Source organism: Centroberyx affinis, unplaced genomic scaffold (assembly GCF_046629955.1).
Source record: "Centroberyx affinis isolate AG114_WGS23_722 - 3 ecotype Tasmania unplaced genomic scaffold, CSIRO-AGI_Caff_v1 ptg001292l_1, whole genome shotgun sequence".
Lineage (NCBI taxonomy): Eukaryota > Metazoa > Chordata > Actinopteri > Beryciformes > Berycidae > Centroberyx > Centroberyx affinis.
The window spans coordinates 170,734-187,500 of NW_027279798.1; the positions used below are offsets into that span (position 1 = coordinate 170,734).

The 16,767-nt window shown below is 41.4% G+C and overlaps 1 protein-coding gene across 1 annotated transcript in view; it reads right to left on the bottom strand.

Annotated features, from left to right (window-relative positions):
* Positions 1-7,950: 7,950 nt before the first annotated feature.
* Positions 7,951-16,767, bottom strand: part of mta1 (metastasis associated 1) — a 38,663-nt gene continuing 29,846 nt past the window's right edge. The window contains exons 13-18 of the mRNA XM_071525403.1: positions 15,818-15,969; positions 14,846-15,035; positions 14,171-14,260; positions 13,474-13,629; positions 10,520-10,669; positions 7,951-8,625 (exon numbers count right to left, since the gene is read on the bottom strand). Coding sequence (XP_071381504.1) covers positions 10,560-10,669; positions 13,474-13,629; positions 14,171-14,260; positions 14,846-15,035; positions 15,818-15,969 — 698 coding nt within the window. The 3' untranslated portion in view covers positions 7,951-8,625; positions 10,520-10,559. The remainder of the gene's footprint in view (positions 8,626-10,519; positions 10,670-13,473; positions 13,630-14,170; positions 14,261-14,845; positions 15,036-15,817; positions 15,970-16,767) is intronic.

Sequence of the window (16,767 nt, forward strand, 5' to 3'; positions counted from 1 at the left end):
TGTTTGTTTTTTTCTCTTTTCTTATCTTTCTACATGTTTATGTTTCAGTTCTTTAGTTTCTGTTTTAGTTCTGGGACCTGAGCCTGGTCAGGGCTCATAATCAATCTAGCATCAAAGGCCAAACTCACATGGAATCACATTTTAACCTTACATAGAACATCATGATACCTTTTTTTTACCTTTAATTTTTTAGCAAAGGGTTGATAAGCATGCATACCCTTTTTCAGCAACGTCATTCTTCACATTCCTATAGTTGCTATACTTTCAAACCAGTGAGCTGCCCAGTACAACCAAGAGTCTTCCAGTGAGCAGCTTGATTGGCGGAGCTGAGTGTCTTCCTTGCACCTTGATACTAAAGGAGGGGAGATAATTATTCATTCCCTTTCCCTGCCCAGATTCTCTCAGCCAGGCCAGGGATTCAAACTATCACGCTTCTATCTCTCTCTCTCTCTCTCTCTCTCCCCCCTTTGTACACCAGCTCTCATTACTTCCCCACTCTAAAAGGCAATATGACAGAGTCGAACAGCGACCTTACAGAGGTCACTGTGATCCGGAGAGTCCCAGAGATAGACAGAGAGTATCGGGATAACACAAAGAACAAGGGCTTCTGATAGAGCTGGAGAGACGCCGTGAGGGCTGGGACTAAAAGCCTGGACACAGTGCGGCCGGCGCAGGCTCATATAACGCTCCAGTAGGCATCCTCTCCATGTCCTCAAGGTGAAAGCCTAAACAAAATACGCAGAGTGGTGGTGAGGGGAGGGGGGTGGTGTTCGATGTAGACACTTCAACCTTCACTTCATACCGAGTGGTAGGAGCTGCAATGTGGAGTTCATTTCCAAAACGCTATACAGTATATTCAGTTTGAGAGAAAGAACTAATCAGTATCTCTAAAATATAGAGAATCCAATCTATAAAAGTGTTACCATTTTGTCAACAAAGAACATAAAGAGACCTGCTATCCTTTAAAAAAAGCACTGTTTAAATGTTGTGTTTAGTAGGTGTCACCAGGAGTGGACTTAGTGATTTGGGGGCCCTTGGCAAAGGCAGGCATGGGGCCCCCTGAATCCCAATCCTTTCCCTTTTTTAATCCATCCTTTCTATACATTACCTTCAAGTTGGGCTGAGCAAAGTATGCATGCCAGGGTACTTTTTTGTTTGTAGATTTCTTTTAAATTGATTAAAAATAAGTTTACATTAGTTCCATTGTTGTCTTTGGTGGAGCCCTCTGGCTGCTGGGGGCCCAAAGCAGTCGCCTATCTTTGCCTATTGGTAAGACCGCACCCGGTAGATATCTAATTTTGGGGCAAAACTTTTCATTTAGTCACATCAGCCTTCACATTACGCAGACTGCTGGTTTACCCTTCAGTGCAGCACAGCTGGCGTTATCCTTGGGACAGAGAACGCACTGTGTTGCAATCCACTTTGACTTTTAATCTATTCTGTTTAGTTATCTAAGCTGGGGGCAGGTCTCTGTGTGGGACCTCTCTGTCTCTCTATCTTACTCTGTCTCTCCTGCCTGCTGCCTGTTTGTCCGTCTGTCCGTCTCTTAAACAACCCAATATCCACAACATCACCTTTTAGCACACTGACCTTTACAGTTTAAACAATCTGCAAGTCTCTCCTCTTCTCCCTCTATCCCTTTCTCATTCTCTCTCTCTCTCTCTCTCTCTCTCCCTCCCTCCTCCACACATTACAGCTCTTGAGCTCTCTGGAGTTTAATGAAAGACCCCTAAGACGTGGGAGCTAAGCCCTCTGGCCTGAATAGCATGTGGGTCATGTCCCGTAGATTAGAAATCTTGGAGCTGCTACAGAGAAAGGGGGAGATTTACGGACATGGTCATCGTCCTGCCACGGAGAGTAATGCCTTTGATGGAGGGATGCATGAGCACGTTAATCTGTTATCAGGCAAAAAAGCTTTTTAATCAATCGTTGACAATGCATAATTGATGGTGGCCGCTCTGCTCAGGATTTAGCGCAATAGATCTTCGACAAACAGGCTAGGTCTGCAGCAAAACTGTCAACTGCCTTTCAAAAACTGAGATATTTAGCGTGCTATTTAGCTTTTCTGGGGGAAATCCCATAGTAGAATGCGAATTGTGTTATGAGCGGGTTTGTCTACAGACTAAAGGTGACTGAGGCTTTGCATTCAGGGTGTCTAAACTTCTTCTTCACTCTTCTAACTCTGTATGTGCTTTGAAGAGCCAACTGAAAACTTATTTTTATAGCCTTTCATTCAGCTAATGTCTCCTTTTATGATATGATTGTTTTGTTGTTCTGCTTTCAATTCAAATTAAGTGGACGTCATTTGTCCACGTTTTGCTGCACCTTGTAACTTTCCCAATGTATGTCCTGTATATAGCCTATACATTCTCATTTTAATTGTGAAGCACTCTGCATAAGAAAAGTGCTAGAAATAAAGGTGAGTTGTTGAGGTTGTTGTTATTATTGCATTTAGAAGGTTGCTGGTTCAAATCCCCACACAGACTGGGAAACTTTGGTTTGGGGAAGTGAATAAGTAACTCTCTCTTCTCCCTTGATAATGACTCATTACAGCAAGTTCCCTCAGCAAGGCACTTAACCTCCAGCTGGGTTGCCCTCATGTGTAAAGTGTGTAACTAACTTTGAATATGAAGCAGGGCTGTGCTGAAAAAAGAAATGCACGGGGGCATCGTGATAGATGATGAACCCACAAATTACTACGCTTACTCAGTCGCAGCCTCCAGAGCTGAGACACAGAACCTGATTCATGGTTCAGGACAGAGGCAGGATGGTTTCCTCTGGTATTCCTATCACGGGATGGTTTTGTGCCCGGGGATTCCCTGTTGTGAAGCCTGCTGTTATAGGTTATAAATAGGTCCAATATGTCAATGTGGTGTAAGGCTGAAGTTGGACTATACCGAGGCAGCAGCAGCACAATGCAAAGGGGATTATCTCACCCCAAATGATAGTGAAATGCAGGCCTTATATGGGATGAATCAATGAGGGATTTTGGAGAGCGAAATCCGACCCCCAACGCGACAGCAGCAGTTTCTGCAAACCGCAGCCTCGGATGTGACCAGTTGAGGGACAGTGGGACCATGACAGGAGTATACAGGCTGCAATTACGCTAGATGGCCAAAGTCATCATATTTTGTCCCTGAAAACTACGGGCCGATCGCCGCCTCCAGTGCGCAGGCCCGGCTGCTGGGACTCCGCTGCAGCATCACGCCTCCTTCCTACGGAGCAGTGCGGTTATCCTCTTCAAATAACACCGACCGCCGCTAAAAAAAAAAAAAAAAAAAAAAACCTTGCCGAAATGATGAAAGGATAACGGGAGAGATGTGAAAATACTTTAATATTATAGGTCTATTCCTCACAAAACACGGAGCCGATATACACACATACACACACTGCAACTGTTCTTCTTGCTGAACCTTTATCGCCTGTCCTATCCATATTTTAACAGGTGTAATATTGTGGATAAAGCCGCGCCAAAGTAAGATAGAAAATGCATCCAGTTGTTTAATTATTGGCGGTTTTGTGCTCCTTGCTCTCCGTAATTTACACTGCATAGAAATGGGACAGTTGTAAAAAAAAAAAAAAAAACTTGCACAGCTGCCAAGCTGCCAGCAAACACTGGTTAAGGATACGATGCCAAATCTCCATCTAAAGGTCAGTATCACGACATTAAGCACCTTTAGACCTTATCAAAGGCAATAAACACTAATGTCGTTATAATTATTATCAGCTATGCGTCCCACTGTTAATCTTGACATGCAGGCTACAACATCCCATGTCGAAGTCCAGCTGGCTACAGTACTAGCGGGACTACATGAATAATGTCCAGTGCGGGTTTTTACCTTCAGATCGGGGTCTGCGGTGGCTCCCAGAGGATGCAGGCCGGCAGATCACAAATAACATCCGCTGAGATATTCCAGGATGCTGCTCTCCCCGTCCGCTGGCCGTCCGCTACCGGCTTCTTCTCCACAGCCTCTCTGCTCTCCGATGGAAATTGACACATTTTACTTCACTGCAGCAGCGGCGGCAGCACATGCTCAGACAGACTCACGCAGCTCTTGCATCTTTGGTTAACCATTTGTGTGCCACAGTGTAGCCCACAGTGCCCAGGCTGCCAAACACAAGGGGAAAAGACTCAACCACTGCTTGAAGTGCAGTGGAAGGCCTCCTTTCCTCCCTCAGCAGGCCTCTGAGCAGGCTGTGAGAGATCAATATTAGCTGATGTGTCTCCCATTACTTCACTGGAGTTATTTGTCAACCATATTGATCCTCCCAAACGAAAAATCACCATGATATTCCTATAGGGACTTGGAGAGTGTCTGTGTTAGACTACTCAATAGTGAAGATATAGAAACCTTATCATAGTTAATGCCATATTATCTCCTATTATATTATAATATTCCTATAGGATATTATGTATACTTTTCAGTTCCTTCTTAAATGAATTATAGGATCACTAGACTTCTTAAAGTTTACAAGCACAAACAGGCTTACTATAACTGACATACTGGACATACATTCATCCCAAAAAAAATGCAAAGCCTCTCCTGGTATCATCAATCTATAGCCTGGGTCACTCTCTGCCCTCCATTGACTGGTCTAAAGATAGATTGGACATGAAATACAAGCCAACACCATGTCAGTTTGCTGCTGATCCAGGGACAGATTTGTAATTTTGGCCCTATCTTTTAAGGTTAGGAAATTGGGGATCTGAAAGTCAACACTTGGAAAGGCTATTTTTATCCCAGAATGAGAACTGGGTGAAGCAGGGGTTTATTGCATTATTCACCGATCTATTCATCCATCCATCCATTCATCTAATGGTTACTGGCATATCTACTTATTTACTTTATTTTTTGTTCCTTTTTCTTACTTCCTTACTTGTTTTGGCCTTTCTAATAGGACAGATGAGGTAAAGAGTGGAAGACATGGGACAAAGGCAATGTCCCGAACAATTACTGTACATCATAGGTACATAGTGCAGAAATCATCTTCTATTCCTGGTTTCTACTTATTTTCCCTTTCAAAGCTCCACAATCATTCAAGACATTAATTTCTCGAGTTGTTTTGAAGATGTGACCTTCAATATAATGTATGCTGAGAGAGACAGGGGAAATGAGACTGTCAACTCAGCATGACATTAACACATCGCTGTGCTACTGAAGATTATTCCTTCAACAAAATCATAATTGTATATAGCTTCATAAAATGTGGACACATGTATATCAGCACTGAACGCCTGTTGTTCCTCATACCTTTCCAGACTTTTTGTGCAATTCCCAAACTTTCCAAGACCTGGAAATTTCCAATTTTTTCCCCCCGTACTTTCCCAGTCTCTCAGAGCTTTGCAGGAACCTTGTATATTGCAACTAGCCTTCCAGAGGGATGAATATTTTAGGAGTCCGTAGTGGTGTGAACCGTTGAGGATATTGAGTGTCACAAGCAGAGGTGCCATCCACACTAATTATAGTCACTTTGTGTGAGAATGCAGTGAGGATCGCTGTTTGACAGTCAGGTGCGGTGCAAACTCATAAACCATATATCTATATCAATGTCATAAACCCCACTGACATCTATATGAACTTCCCCTCAAGTGTTTTCCCACAGAAACAACTTCCTCTATCCAACAGTGGAGGAAACAGTGGTGCGCAAAAACTTTAGAGCTTTACTCATCTGTGCTGGCTGCTATAATCCACTTTACTACAAACAAGTGCTTAGTTAAGTGATTACTATCAATTCAATAACAGCTGAGTAAGTGTAATGTGGTTGGGACCATTAATCCCTTGCTGTAAACTCATTCCTGAACTGATCCCACTGTCCTCATTTGAACTGGAGCTTTCTCCCAGTACCGGACTGGGAGAAACTGTATACTCCTACTATGCAGAGTTCCTACATATTTTCCATTTTAGATTTCCAGACTTTTTTTTTCCAAACCTTGATCTCTTGACCCAGTTGGGAGATTTCAGCTGGTGTTCAGTAGGATGTATGGTGACAGTGGCTGGAGAACATGCATGTTAACGAGGCCATGTAAGTTCAAAAGCTTTTCTTCACACAACAAATATCACAGAAGTATGATGATGTTGAAGTGATGTTGAATCGACATCTACAGAACATGTGAAGTCACATGTATTGGAACTGAACAGTTTATTTTCTGTTTTGTCCAATTAAAAACTTTTCAGGATCTGGAAATTATCCAATTCATTTTCCAGACTTGCATAGGAACGCTCAAAAAGTCTGTGGTTTATGTTTTCATCTTAGTCCTTTTTGTCCATTTTTATCCTTAAAAATAAGTTCAGCAGTAGAATAAGCTTTAAGTCTTAGATGACCATCGTTAGAAGCAACCAATACTAAATAAGCCATTGTGCCCTGAAAACATTCCTGTGAGTGAAGGACTAGGATAAGAATTAAAAATAAGACCTATGTGAGCTGTAGAAGGCAGTTTGTTGTTGATTTTTTTGGGAGGAGCAGGTAGAGGAGGAGGATTTGAGCCGCGCTGAGGATGCAGGATAAAATGTGGATACCAGTGTCCAGTGACCATCGGTTACACTGGTGTCACATGTATAGGATACGGTCAAAATGAAGGAAACCTGACTCCAGTGTAGGGCTCTGGTGGCTTCTGTGCACCAGGTTAGACCAAGTATAATCATTGCAGTCCTGTATAGGTCAATGGGTACACATAAACATTGCTTGCATTTGGTTTCATTTGATTCCTATCCTGGGCCACCCATTCTGAAAATGTATGCAATCACAGTACCACAAGGCACAGTAGATAAAAGCATCCAGCCAAATTACATAATGTTAATGGCATATGAAACTGACATAACAACCTCATCCATTCTTTCTAGATTGGAAGTGGGGTTTTCCAAAAAGCCAATGTCCCTATCAACGAGACACGAATGGTCACTCAGTGATTTGAAGAGCGTGGTAATGACGTTAGCTGTATGCCAAGGCCATCTCGCTAACCAGATATCATCTCAATGGGGCATTAATGGGCGAATCCGAGGTCCGTTCGACATGCCACTTTCCACAGGCCTTCATGAAGATGGAGGGCCCGGATGATCACTCAAAATCATTATGTCGGCAATTAGCATCGACCTTGCCCTACAGATGAGCGGATGGAAACAATGATAGAAAGAAGCAGCCCAGGCCATTACCATGAACAGTATAGCACCCGACTGATACAGTATACCGGTGTGGTGATATTCTGGGCCGATATCGGACTATTGCAGATATCGTTTTGTCACAGTTGTTCACTGGATGAGAACAAAACATTATTTCAGCACAATGACTGGTGGTCATTTTTAAAGATTATCACATTTACTTTAGAGGTGAGAAAACAATTGTTCGTTGAGCCAAGGGAACAGTTCTAAATAAAATCCTAATATATTATGTGTGTTGAGGTTTAGAACAGGTATGTTGAATAGCAGCGATAATACAAAAATAATTCGACAGATATGTCAGATATAAGCATTTTTCTTTCTTTCTAGCAAATATAAATTGACATCTCGACAGAGCCACTATGACTGATGGATGTGTTTATACCAGAGGTGCAATTGAAAAGTTTTATTCCTAAATGACGTATCTACCAATAGAAAAAATTGACAACTACTCTGACAAAATGATTGTTGACATGAAAGTAAAGCACATTTTTGCTCATTTTTTCAGAAATTTTAAGACCTTTGCTTACAAAACACTTGCGTTTGTCTAAATGAAATCTTTTGTTTTTGTAACATTGATACTTTTCAGGCAGCAATTTTTTTCCTAAATTGATACAGAGCATTTGGAATGAAACGTTTCAGTTGTTTTGAATAGACCCTGTATGCACACCTGTGTAATGAAAGGAGAAAGCGCGAATACCAAGTTGAAAGATGGCTGAACCAATTCAGTGCAAGTTTTGACACCTTCACCTCTGTCCACAGACACCACAAGGAGAGAGAAAATCAATTATCTTTTTTAATTACATTATCGAAGCATAGATGCATTACTTGTGAAAAAGGTAGAAAAAACAGCAAGTCTTTCTCAATAAGTTAAACCTCTCTGGCCAAAGATCAGGGCCGGCTCACAAAACAGAAGAATCCCATAAAGCATTCAAAATCATAGAACAGAGGACAAGGAGTTACTCATGTCGCTGAAATAAAAGTGCGTCTCCTTGCGGAATTTAACTTGTTAAAAAAAAAACAACAAAAACAAAAAAAACAAAAGAAGAAGATGCAAGTGGCTTATGTTACAGTCCTTCCACCCTTTTCCACAGGGTTTTGCAAGCATTTTTCACGAAACTTCATAAGTTTCATCGTTTGATCGACAATTAAACGATAAGCTTCCGAGTTATAGTTGGTAAAAAAAATCATAATAATAACAATAATAATAATTACAATAACAGTAATAACGAGAAATGTAAGTAATAAACACAGTCCTGTACAGTCAGGCTCGTCTTCTGATTGACCACAGCCAAACCCTGTTTCCAAAGACGACCGGTCGGTCTTCAACAGTCTGACAGTCATGCTGACTGAAGCGAGGTGGCCAATGCTGTCGTCTCCTCTCCATCCAGCTTCCCTCAGCTGCCCTCGGCCATGGTTTATTGGAAAATGCCTTTCCATTGTATGTCTTTCCATTGTATGTCCCCCTCTGCTGCAAGAAAGACACGGAAAGGTGATTAGAAAAAAGTTATCATGTTGTCAGAGGTAAGAACAGTTACACTACCAGTCAGAAGTTTGGACCCACCTGATTGAATGTATTATGTTTTTCATTATCTTAAAGCCACTTTGATCTAAAGGCTTATGCTTAAATGTGTTTAATTTGTTTCTTAGACAAAGATAAATAGTGAAGTTGATGCCCATGTATGAATTTCTTTCCAAAGCCTTTTCCTTCCCATCAAGGCAACTACTTTAAATAATCTGAAATATAAGAGTTTTGATTTGTTTAACACTTTTTTGGTCACTGCATAATTCCAATTGTGTTGTTTCATAGTTTTGATGTCTTTACTATTATTGTGTGTATGTCCAAACGTTTGAGAGGTAGTGTATATGGGGTACACTCATGTCTTTTCCCTGTCACCCTAAGTACAATTAAAAGAACAATACAGTCACAGTATACCTGCTTATCCTTATCCTTAGTAATCCTACTGATACATTCCTCAGCTACCACTATACAATTCATCTTTACCATATTTCACAACATCAAAATAACCTTGATTCTATAGAATAACAGGGCTGGGTAACTAAAAATGATACCCATCGATACCACACCGATGTTTAGTATCTTAATGTCAATTTTACGGAATAAAACGGTGAATAAAGAAAGCTTTTGCACACCTGAGAGGCACTCTTAGTGACAGGTGTGTAGGAGATCAACAGTTCATAAGGATAGATAAAAAATACTCGCACATCAAAAAATGAATTTATTAGGAGGCAATGTTTCGGTCAAGGACCTTCATCAGGCATCAAAAGGTTTTGTGCGTATCGTAATTATTAACACAGGACATCTGTAATGTCAATAGACAATTTGCACAGGATAAGAGATCTCTGTAATTACTCTCCACATTTACAGAGATGGGAGTGTCTACTCCATTTATGCGTTATCATCACATTAAAAATGTACCATGCGTCATACATAATTTCCGCAATTGACGCTAACATGCTCAAACATTAACAATACAGCATGGCTGCAAGAGCGAAGAAACGTCCCAACTGGACCAGAGTTGAGACTTTGGGTCTGATCTCAGTTTGGGATGAAAACCGCTTTGCAGATGGTCCATAAGTACACGGTTGTGTAAATTCGGATGGGACTAGTTTTACCTGAAGGTTATTTTACGGCCCATTTTACAGGATATAAACAAGGCTGGAATTTTTACTGATTCAGACAGGACTAAAACTACAGACATGCTCCGGTAATGATTACATCACCTCATGTCCCCCCGTAACACTAATCCTGTCTGAATAGGGCTTAAGAGCCAGATTACAGGTAGGGAGAAGAAATCAACTGTACATGATCTGATTTTGTTTAGAAAACCACAACGGCACAGAAAATGTTGCACAGAAAATAATTTATTCTATTGTATACTGAATTGTGTTTTCATTCAACAAAGAAAGTGAAAAAAGTGAAGAAAAAAATGGCATGGAACTGGCACTGTATTTGAAGTATCTGAATTGACATCAGTGGTGAAAAATGTATGATTTACAGTACAATGATACTAAGCACCGGAAAAACCTAGGATTTTATGTTTCCGTGATTATGTTTATTTCAGCAATTATGAGGTGCTTTTATATTTTCATTTCCCCTGAAAGCCCCGCCGTATATCAAGCACTTCCATCATGTGTGAGAGGTCAGAGCCTTTGAATGTGAAACGTTCGCCCATGTGACCAAAATTAAAATTAAAATGGAGAAGCAGGCAGCCCCATGGGAAAAAAAGAGAAACCTTTGGAGAAAAGTTGCAATGAGCAAAGTGGAAAAGAAGGGAGAAGGGAGGAATCAGGATTTTTGTTTTTGCCAGTTGCAGCTCTAGTTTCCCAGCAGTGTGTCTTACCTCACTGGGGTTTGTAATAGAGGTCGTTCCCATAGAGTGGTCAGTCCAGTTCATGTACCTCGTCCTGCATGGGGCCCGAGGGACGTCCCGCTTCGCTCACCCGTTTGGCCATGATGTCCCACTGCGGAGCCAGGGCTTTGGATTTAGTGCCTACAGATGGGGAAGGGCACAAGGGGTATTAGTTTGGGCTGGTTCAGAAAACACACACGCAGGCAGACACACACACACACACACACACACACACACACACACACACACACACACACAGACAATCTGCCTCCTGCAGTCAGCAATCAGTCCCCTGCCACTAATGGTTATACCAAAACATGAAATCGTCTGCCCTCTGGTGGCACCATAAAGTACTACTTAACTTTTTTTGGACTCAAGGATGTCTCAAGTCTCTTGGACAATACAGAATAGAACAGAGGAGAGGAGAGGAGAGGAGAGGAGAGGAGAGGAGAGGAGAGGAGAGGAGAGGAGAGAAGAGAATTTCATCAAAGTCTAACCAACTCTAACCTATCCTTCTCCAGCCTTACTCTAGTCCTACCATATTTGGATAAAGACGTCATCAGGACATGACACTTCACCCCTGTCTGCCTGCACACCATCAAACTTTGTCACTTGAGAAAAACAATTTCTACAAATCGGGTCTATTCTATATTGAGCAGTGTCTAATTAACAGAATGAAGTAAAAGGTCAACTATTGTGAAAATTAACCGAGGACACAGATTTTCACACAACTCCCACAATCCTCAGCGTATTCAGAAAAAAAACTGTACATCATTGCCTCGGCACTGAGCAGAACTGCGCTTTAACACTCAAAACACCAACTTTACACTCTCCTCTTCACTACTCCCTCATTCTCTCTTCTCCCTCATAGCAGTACAGCTCTGCTTGGCACCAGAGAAAGGAATAGTAGCCTGTACTGGTCAAATATCACTTAACATTCATCCAATAATCTTCATAAATATTCATTATCATAGTGCTGACAAGCTGACCATCTGACAACATCACAACATTAACAATTTGGCACTTTAACTGCAAATCTTCTTAGACAGCAAATATTCTACTTAAAGCAGCCATGTTTATGAATTCACACTGATGGAGTCCAAAGATGTGCTACACGGTCTGTTTACCACACTGCGTGTTGTGCCTATGAGGTTTGACATGGCGAGTGATTTTCCAAAACAAAAGATGGATGCATAACAAGCTGACATTGATCCAAAACCCAGAGAGCGCAGTCGATCCACTGCATTTGCAAAATTACACTAAAAACAGTGAACATGGTTTCACAAAAGCCTGATCCTCGCCCAATGCCAAATCTTCAATCGAGCCGTGTATTTAGAATTCTGTTACATAATTCTCCACAGTAGCAATAAAAAATAAAAATAAAAACCTGTTTAATATGTGCCACTCACAACCTGTCCTGATTTGAAAAGTCTTTCAGTCAGTGACCAGTTGGGTTAAGTATCAAAAACAAATTGATAAGCTAATGACAATAAGAAGGTAATGATGATAAGATAAGAAAATGATAGAGTTGGAATTAATAAGAGTACTTTAGAACACATTGGTATTGACAAACTTGGGAATACTCTACTCATTAGGTTACATTTAGTAGAGAAACATCAATGCAGTGGTCCCTGATTTTTATCTATTAAACAAAGCCAAATAAATATGTTATGAATAGTAATAGATAGAATAGATGTATTGTAAATCCATTTAAAAGTAATAAAAAATAAAGAAACATTTCCTATTTTCACGAAATGAAATGATATCCAGAGTTGACATGTTGGTGGTAAAAATCCAAGCATTCCCTAATCCATCCCAGTGCCTAGCATAGTAAACAGGCTCATTTCCAACCCAAATCTCATCCTAGTGTGTTATCCCAGCCTGGGCCTGAGGTGAGCTAGCAGGCCAGTAGAGCCGCTCTCCCTCAGGATACACTCACAAAGTCCTCCTCCTCTCTGCCGTTACCATGACAACGCAGGCTGTAGCCTCCAGCTAAAGCAGCAAGACCGATCCCATCCGATCCTCTCGCAATCTCTCTCCCCCTTTCTGTCTCCCTTTCTCGCTTTCTCTTACTCTTCTTGATCTCTCAGTCTCTCTCTCTCTCTCTCTCTCTCTCTCTCTCTCTCTCACTCTCTTTCTCTCGCGAGGGAGAGGGAAAGTGGGACACAACCCCCCAAAAAATAAATAAATAAATAAATAAGCCCCACACAAACCCTTCGGGCAGTGGATTTGAACTGGTGTGTTGAGGCCATGGAGTAAGCTCAGAAGTGCCTTCGGTTTGTGCTCATATCTTAAAAATAATCAATGTTCAACAAAGATATAACAACTTTAATGATAAATCTAATGAATTCAAGCATGTTTGTGCTTCTACATTTTGCTGCAATGTAAGGAACATTAATGCTACATAAAAAAAATATTACAACAACATTAAAATCAAATGAACTCAGCATATGATCATACTCGCTCCCTCGTCAAGATAGTGGAACTTGAACCTTGGGCAGCAAGTGTGCCATCTCCTCTTGCATGATCATACTAGCTAAAGGTTGTGTGATATCTCAGAGCAAATTATAAATAGGCCTTCTTATTCCATGCCAATAATTACAAAACATGAGAACCATTGCCTTAGGAGTCTGCACACAAACCAACACACACACACACACGCATACCACAGTCAGGGTCAATTTCCTTTCAATTCAGGCGTTCAGTTTTCTTTGTAGAAATAAGTCTCATATCCAATCTGATAAGAAAATAGTTAGTGGTCAGATAAGGTGAACATAATGCTGATGAACAAAATATTTTTTTAATTTTATTACCAACAAAAAAAGCTAGCATTATTATGGGAATTTAACTTACATTTGGAGTGAAATGAAAGTGAGCTGATCCCAACCCTGACACACACACACACACACACAGCTCCTGCTCAGTCCTGTGCGTGCCTCACTCACCATCCAGTCCATTGTGCTGTTCATAGGTGCGTTTGCCCAGGATGGTGGGTGAGCCGTTGTTGAGGATGGGAGAGGATTTTATGGGTGTCAGGCTGCCTGTGGAGATGGACCCTCCGCGAATAGGGGGGTCCGGTTTGGCTGGACGGGGGTGTGCTTCTGAGGGGGGAGAAGGGGTGAGACAAAGAGAGAAAGAGGGAGAGGGGAGGGAAAAGAAAGAGGTGAGAAAGCAGGTCATTTTCGATAAGCAGGTCGGATAGCAGTGAGTGAATGATTAAAGAACGTTAAAACACAACGAGAAGGAATTTAGTCATCATAGGTGACAGAATATTTTCTAAAAGTTGAATAAGAACAACAGGTGTAAATTGGAGGAAATAATGTTGTCATACTGGTTTTTGGTATTGATTTTGAGGCATCAAAATTACCAACAAGAACAGATTATTACAGTAGTCTAAATGTTTATGAAGGTATTTCCAAAAAAATTACCCATAATTCCTCTAAGAAGAGCAAAAGGATTCTTTTTTTCTCAGTGAAAGCAGCAAAAAAGTACCATTTCAGAGCTGGTATGACATTTGAAGTATCTAAACCAGTTCTTGAGTCAAAAAAATAACACCTAGGCCCAGCTAAAACTGCCTGAAAATATATGTAAAAGATTATGCAACCTTAGTGAGATGCAGTGGTTCCTCTGGCTTCTTCTTACCTAAATATCGGACCACTGACTCCAGAGGTTTACGATCCACAGGTTTCAGCGGCAAAGGCTTTTTTGGCCTATCTGGCAACCGCAGAGCACCTGTAAATTGTAACAGCACAGTTAATGAAAACTTAATACAGCGAGATTGCACAGTTGAGCTACGAGCAGAAAGAGAAACAAATGTACAAGAGAATTATCTTTACAAGTCTCTCTTTCTTGGAATCTCTTTTAGCTCAACAGGGCTATTCTTCAAAGAGTGCTCTATAATATGAAACAATTTAATTAATTTCCCAAAATTTAAAAGGACACTAAACATACCAAAGTACATTAATACAAATACATTCTTAAGTCCTTGGTGATGGCAGTGATGGTTTAATGCTGACTCATGCTATCCTGTAAAATTTCTTTCTCTTTTTCCTGTCTATATTCAGTGTGTGCTAATTAAAATATACATGAAATACCAAAATAAGGTATATTACATTTTGTCTGTCTCTTTGTCTATGGGTTTTTGACCAAGGGCCACAATGGAAATAAGCGTGTGAATTTAGTGCCATCTTTGGTCATTTTGAGACACGTGCATTTAAACATTTGACCAATAAAACTGACTGAACAAACTATACTAAATCCAAACAAAAAACAAAAAGTAAAACACTAAGGAACAGTATGACTGATCCAGGTGCTCACATTCGGCCTTGATGGCTGCTGTGTTGACAGGGAGGTAGGGGTGCCTGGCCAGGTAGCGCGGCCTGATGATGTCCTGGCAGAGGCGCCGCGCCTCCCGCGTAAGCCCGGTGGTCTGCAGGTAGAAAGCCTGCCGCGTCTTCACCGCAAACTTGGGGCTGCCGCTGTGCCGCAGGGGAAGGCCATGGGGGCTCTGGAGGTCCGATCAGAATAAGAACGTCTTTATTAGCCGAGTAACGTAAATGTATGCTGATGTGTCTTGGTGGGCTCGATGCAAGATATATCAGCAACTTACACAATGATGCAAGAAATACTGACACACTAAGTACAAAACAAAGGAATCCCAAGAAAGGAGGAAGAATATCAATCACTGCATTTCACAGGAACTACAAGCCAAAAGGGCAAATTATCACCTGACTCACAGCCAGAAGATTTGGAGTGAACTGTCATCTGAAATGGATTTAATTACTTTTTCCAGGGATTTATTGATCTTGTTTGGCAACATGGAACTGACTGGAATGCCCCCAAAAGTGCAAACACCGTCCATTTAGCACGCTGGCCAGGCTGATGTAGACAACTAAAGTAATTTAATAGCCCAATAATTAACCAGGACCCTGAGTTCACTGCTAAACAATCTGCACCCTTCATCAGAGGCTGGCAAATCTCCAGTAATGTTTCAGCTATGTTTGTGTTGAATTGTGTAACTTAATCTGGTTTGTTGAAATGCTAAGGGGATTTAAGTGCGTGAATGTGTGTGTGTGATTCATTGGATGTTAACATGGGGTCACTTGTGAGGACTGTTTAATTTTATGTCTAATCCTAACCACAGACTCTGAAACCATAACCATAACCAAAGGATAGGCATGTAGTGTACTGATGATTGGGGATTGCAGAATGAACGTAAGTAAACTGAATGTCCTCTCAAGTATTCACAGGGGTGTATGCGTGTGTGAGTGTGTGTGTGTGTGTGTGTACCATGTTGTTGCGGTTGGGTCCAGGCCTCTCTCCGTCCAGCCTGGTGGGCATCTTCAGCCCTCCGTACTTCTTCCAGTAGGTCCAGCATGAGGCGCACAAACGACACTGCATGTTGGGAGGTCCCCACGAGTACCACTGGTAGGAGCTGCTGGCTACACACACACACACGCACACGCACAAAATCACATACACGAGCATGGATGTGTGCAGGCACACACACACAACCATACACACGTATAGCCACACAAAGTAAAGTGAGTGCAGTGACACACTAACAGACCAACACACACGTGCGCGAGATTGCCCATAATCCCACACACAATCATGAACACATGCACAAGTGCATGCATGCGCAAGCACAACCGTTAATCATTCATCACTGAATTAATTACAACCACTAAAATAGCTCACACAATACTCTGCTGCGGGGCAGATAATACTCTCCTCTCTCATGTCTCTGTTTTCCACATTCTTACTCTCCTTTGTATAATACACTCAGTGACCAAGTCTAGATGATCTGGTTTTTACTGAACAGCATCTACCAATATGCAGATATATAACTATTCCTTGGTGCCATGGTCTAGAGTGAGCATGTATCTACAAATCTTGCTTGGATGTGAAATGAAAGAGACACCTTGCTATAGATACAGAGTGCTCATCTTGGTACTTGCAAGAAAAGGTTTGTAACTTCACCTTGCAACTACCGGGTTGAGCACTCTGTATCTATAACAAGGTGTACAAGGAAGCGCAATGAGATACCGACATGCAACCCCAAAGTCACTGATTCAGTGAGCAGTGTACAGTTTACCGACAGCAGAGACAGCTAATTATGTAAATGTCAACATGGCTAACATGAAGACAATTTAGTAAAAGTACAAAACAGCTATTGAAATTTGGTTCAGCAACAATCTCAGTACAAGTGATTTGGATGGGAATGTACGAGCAGGGGA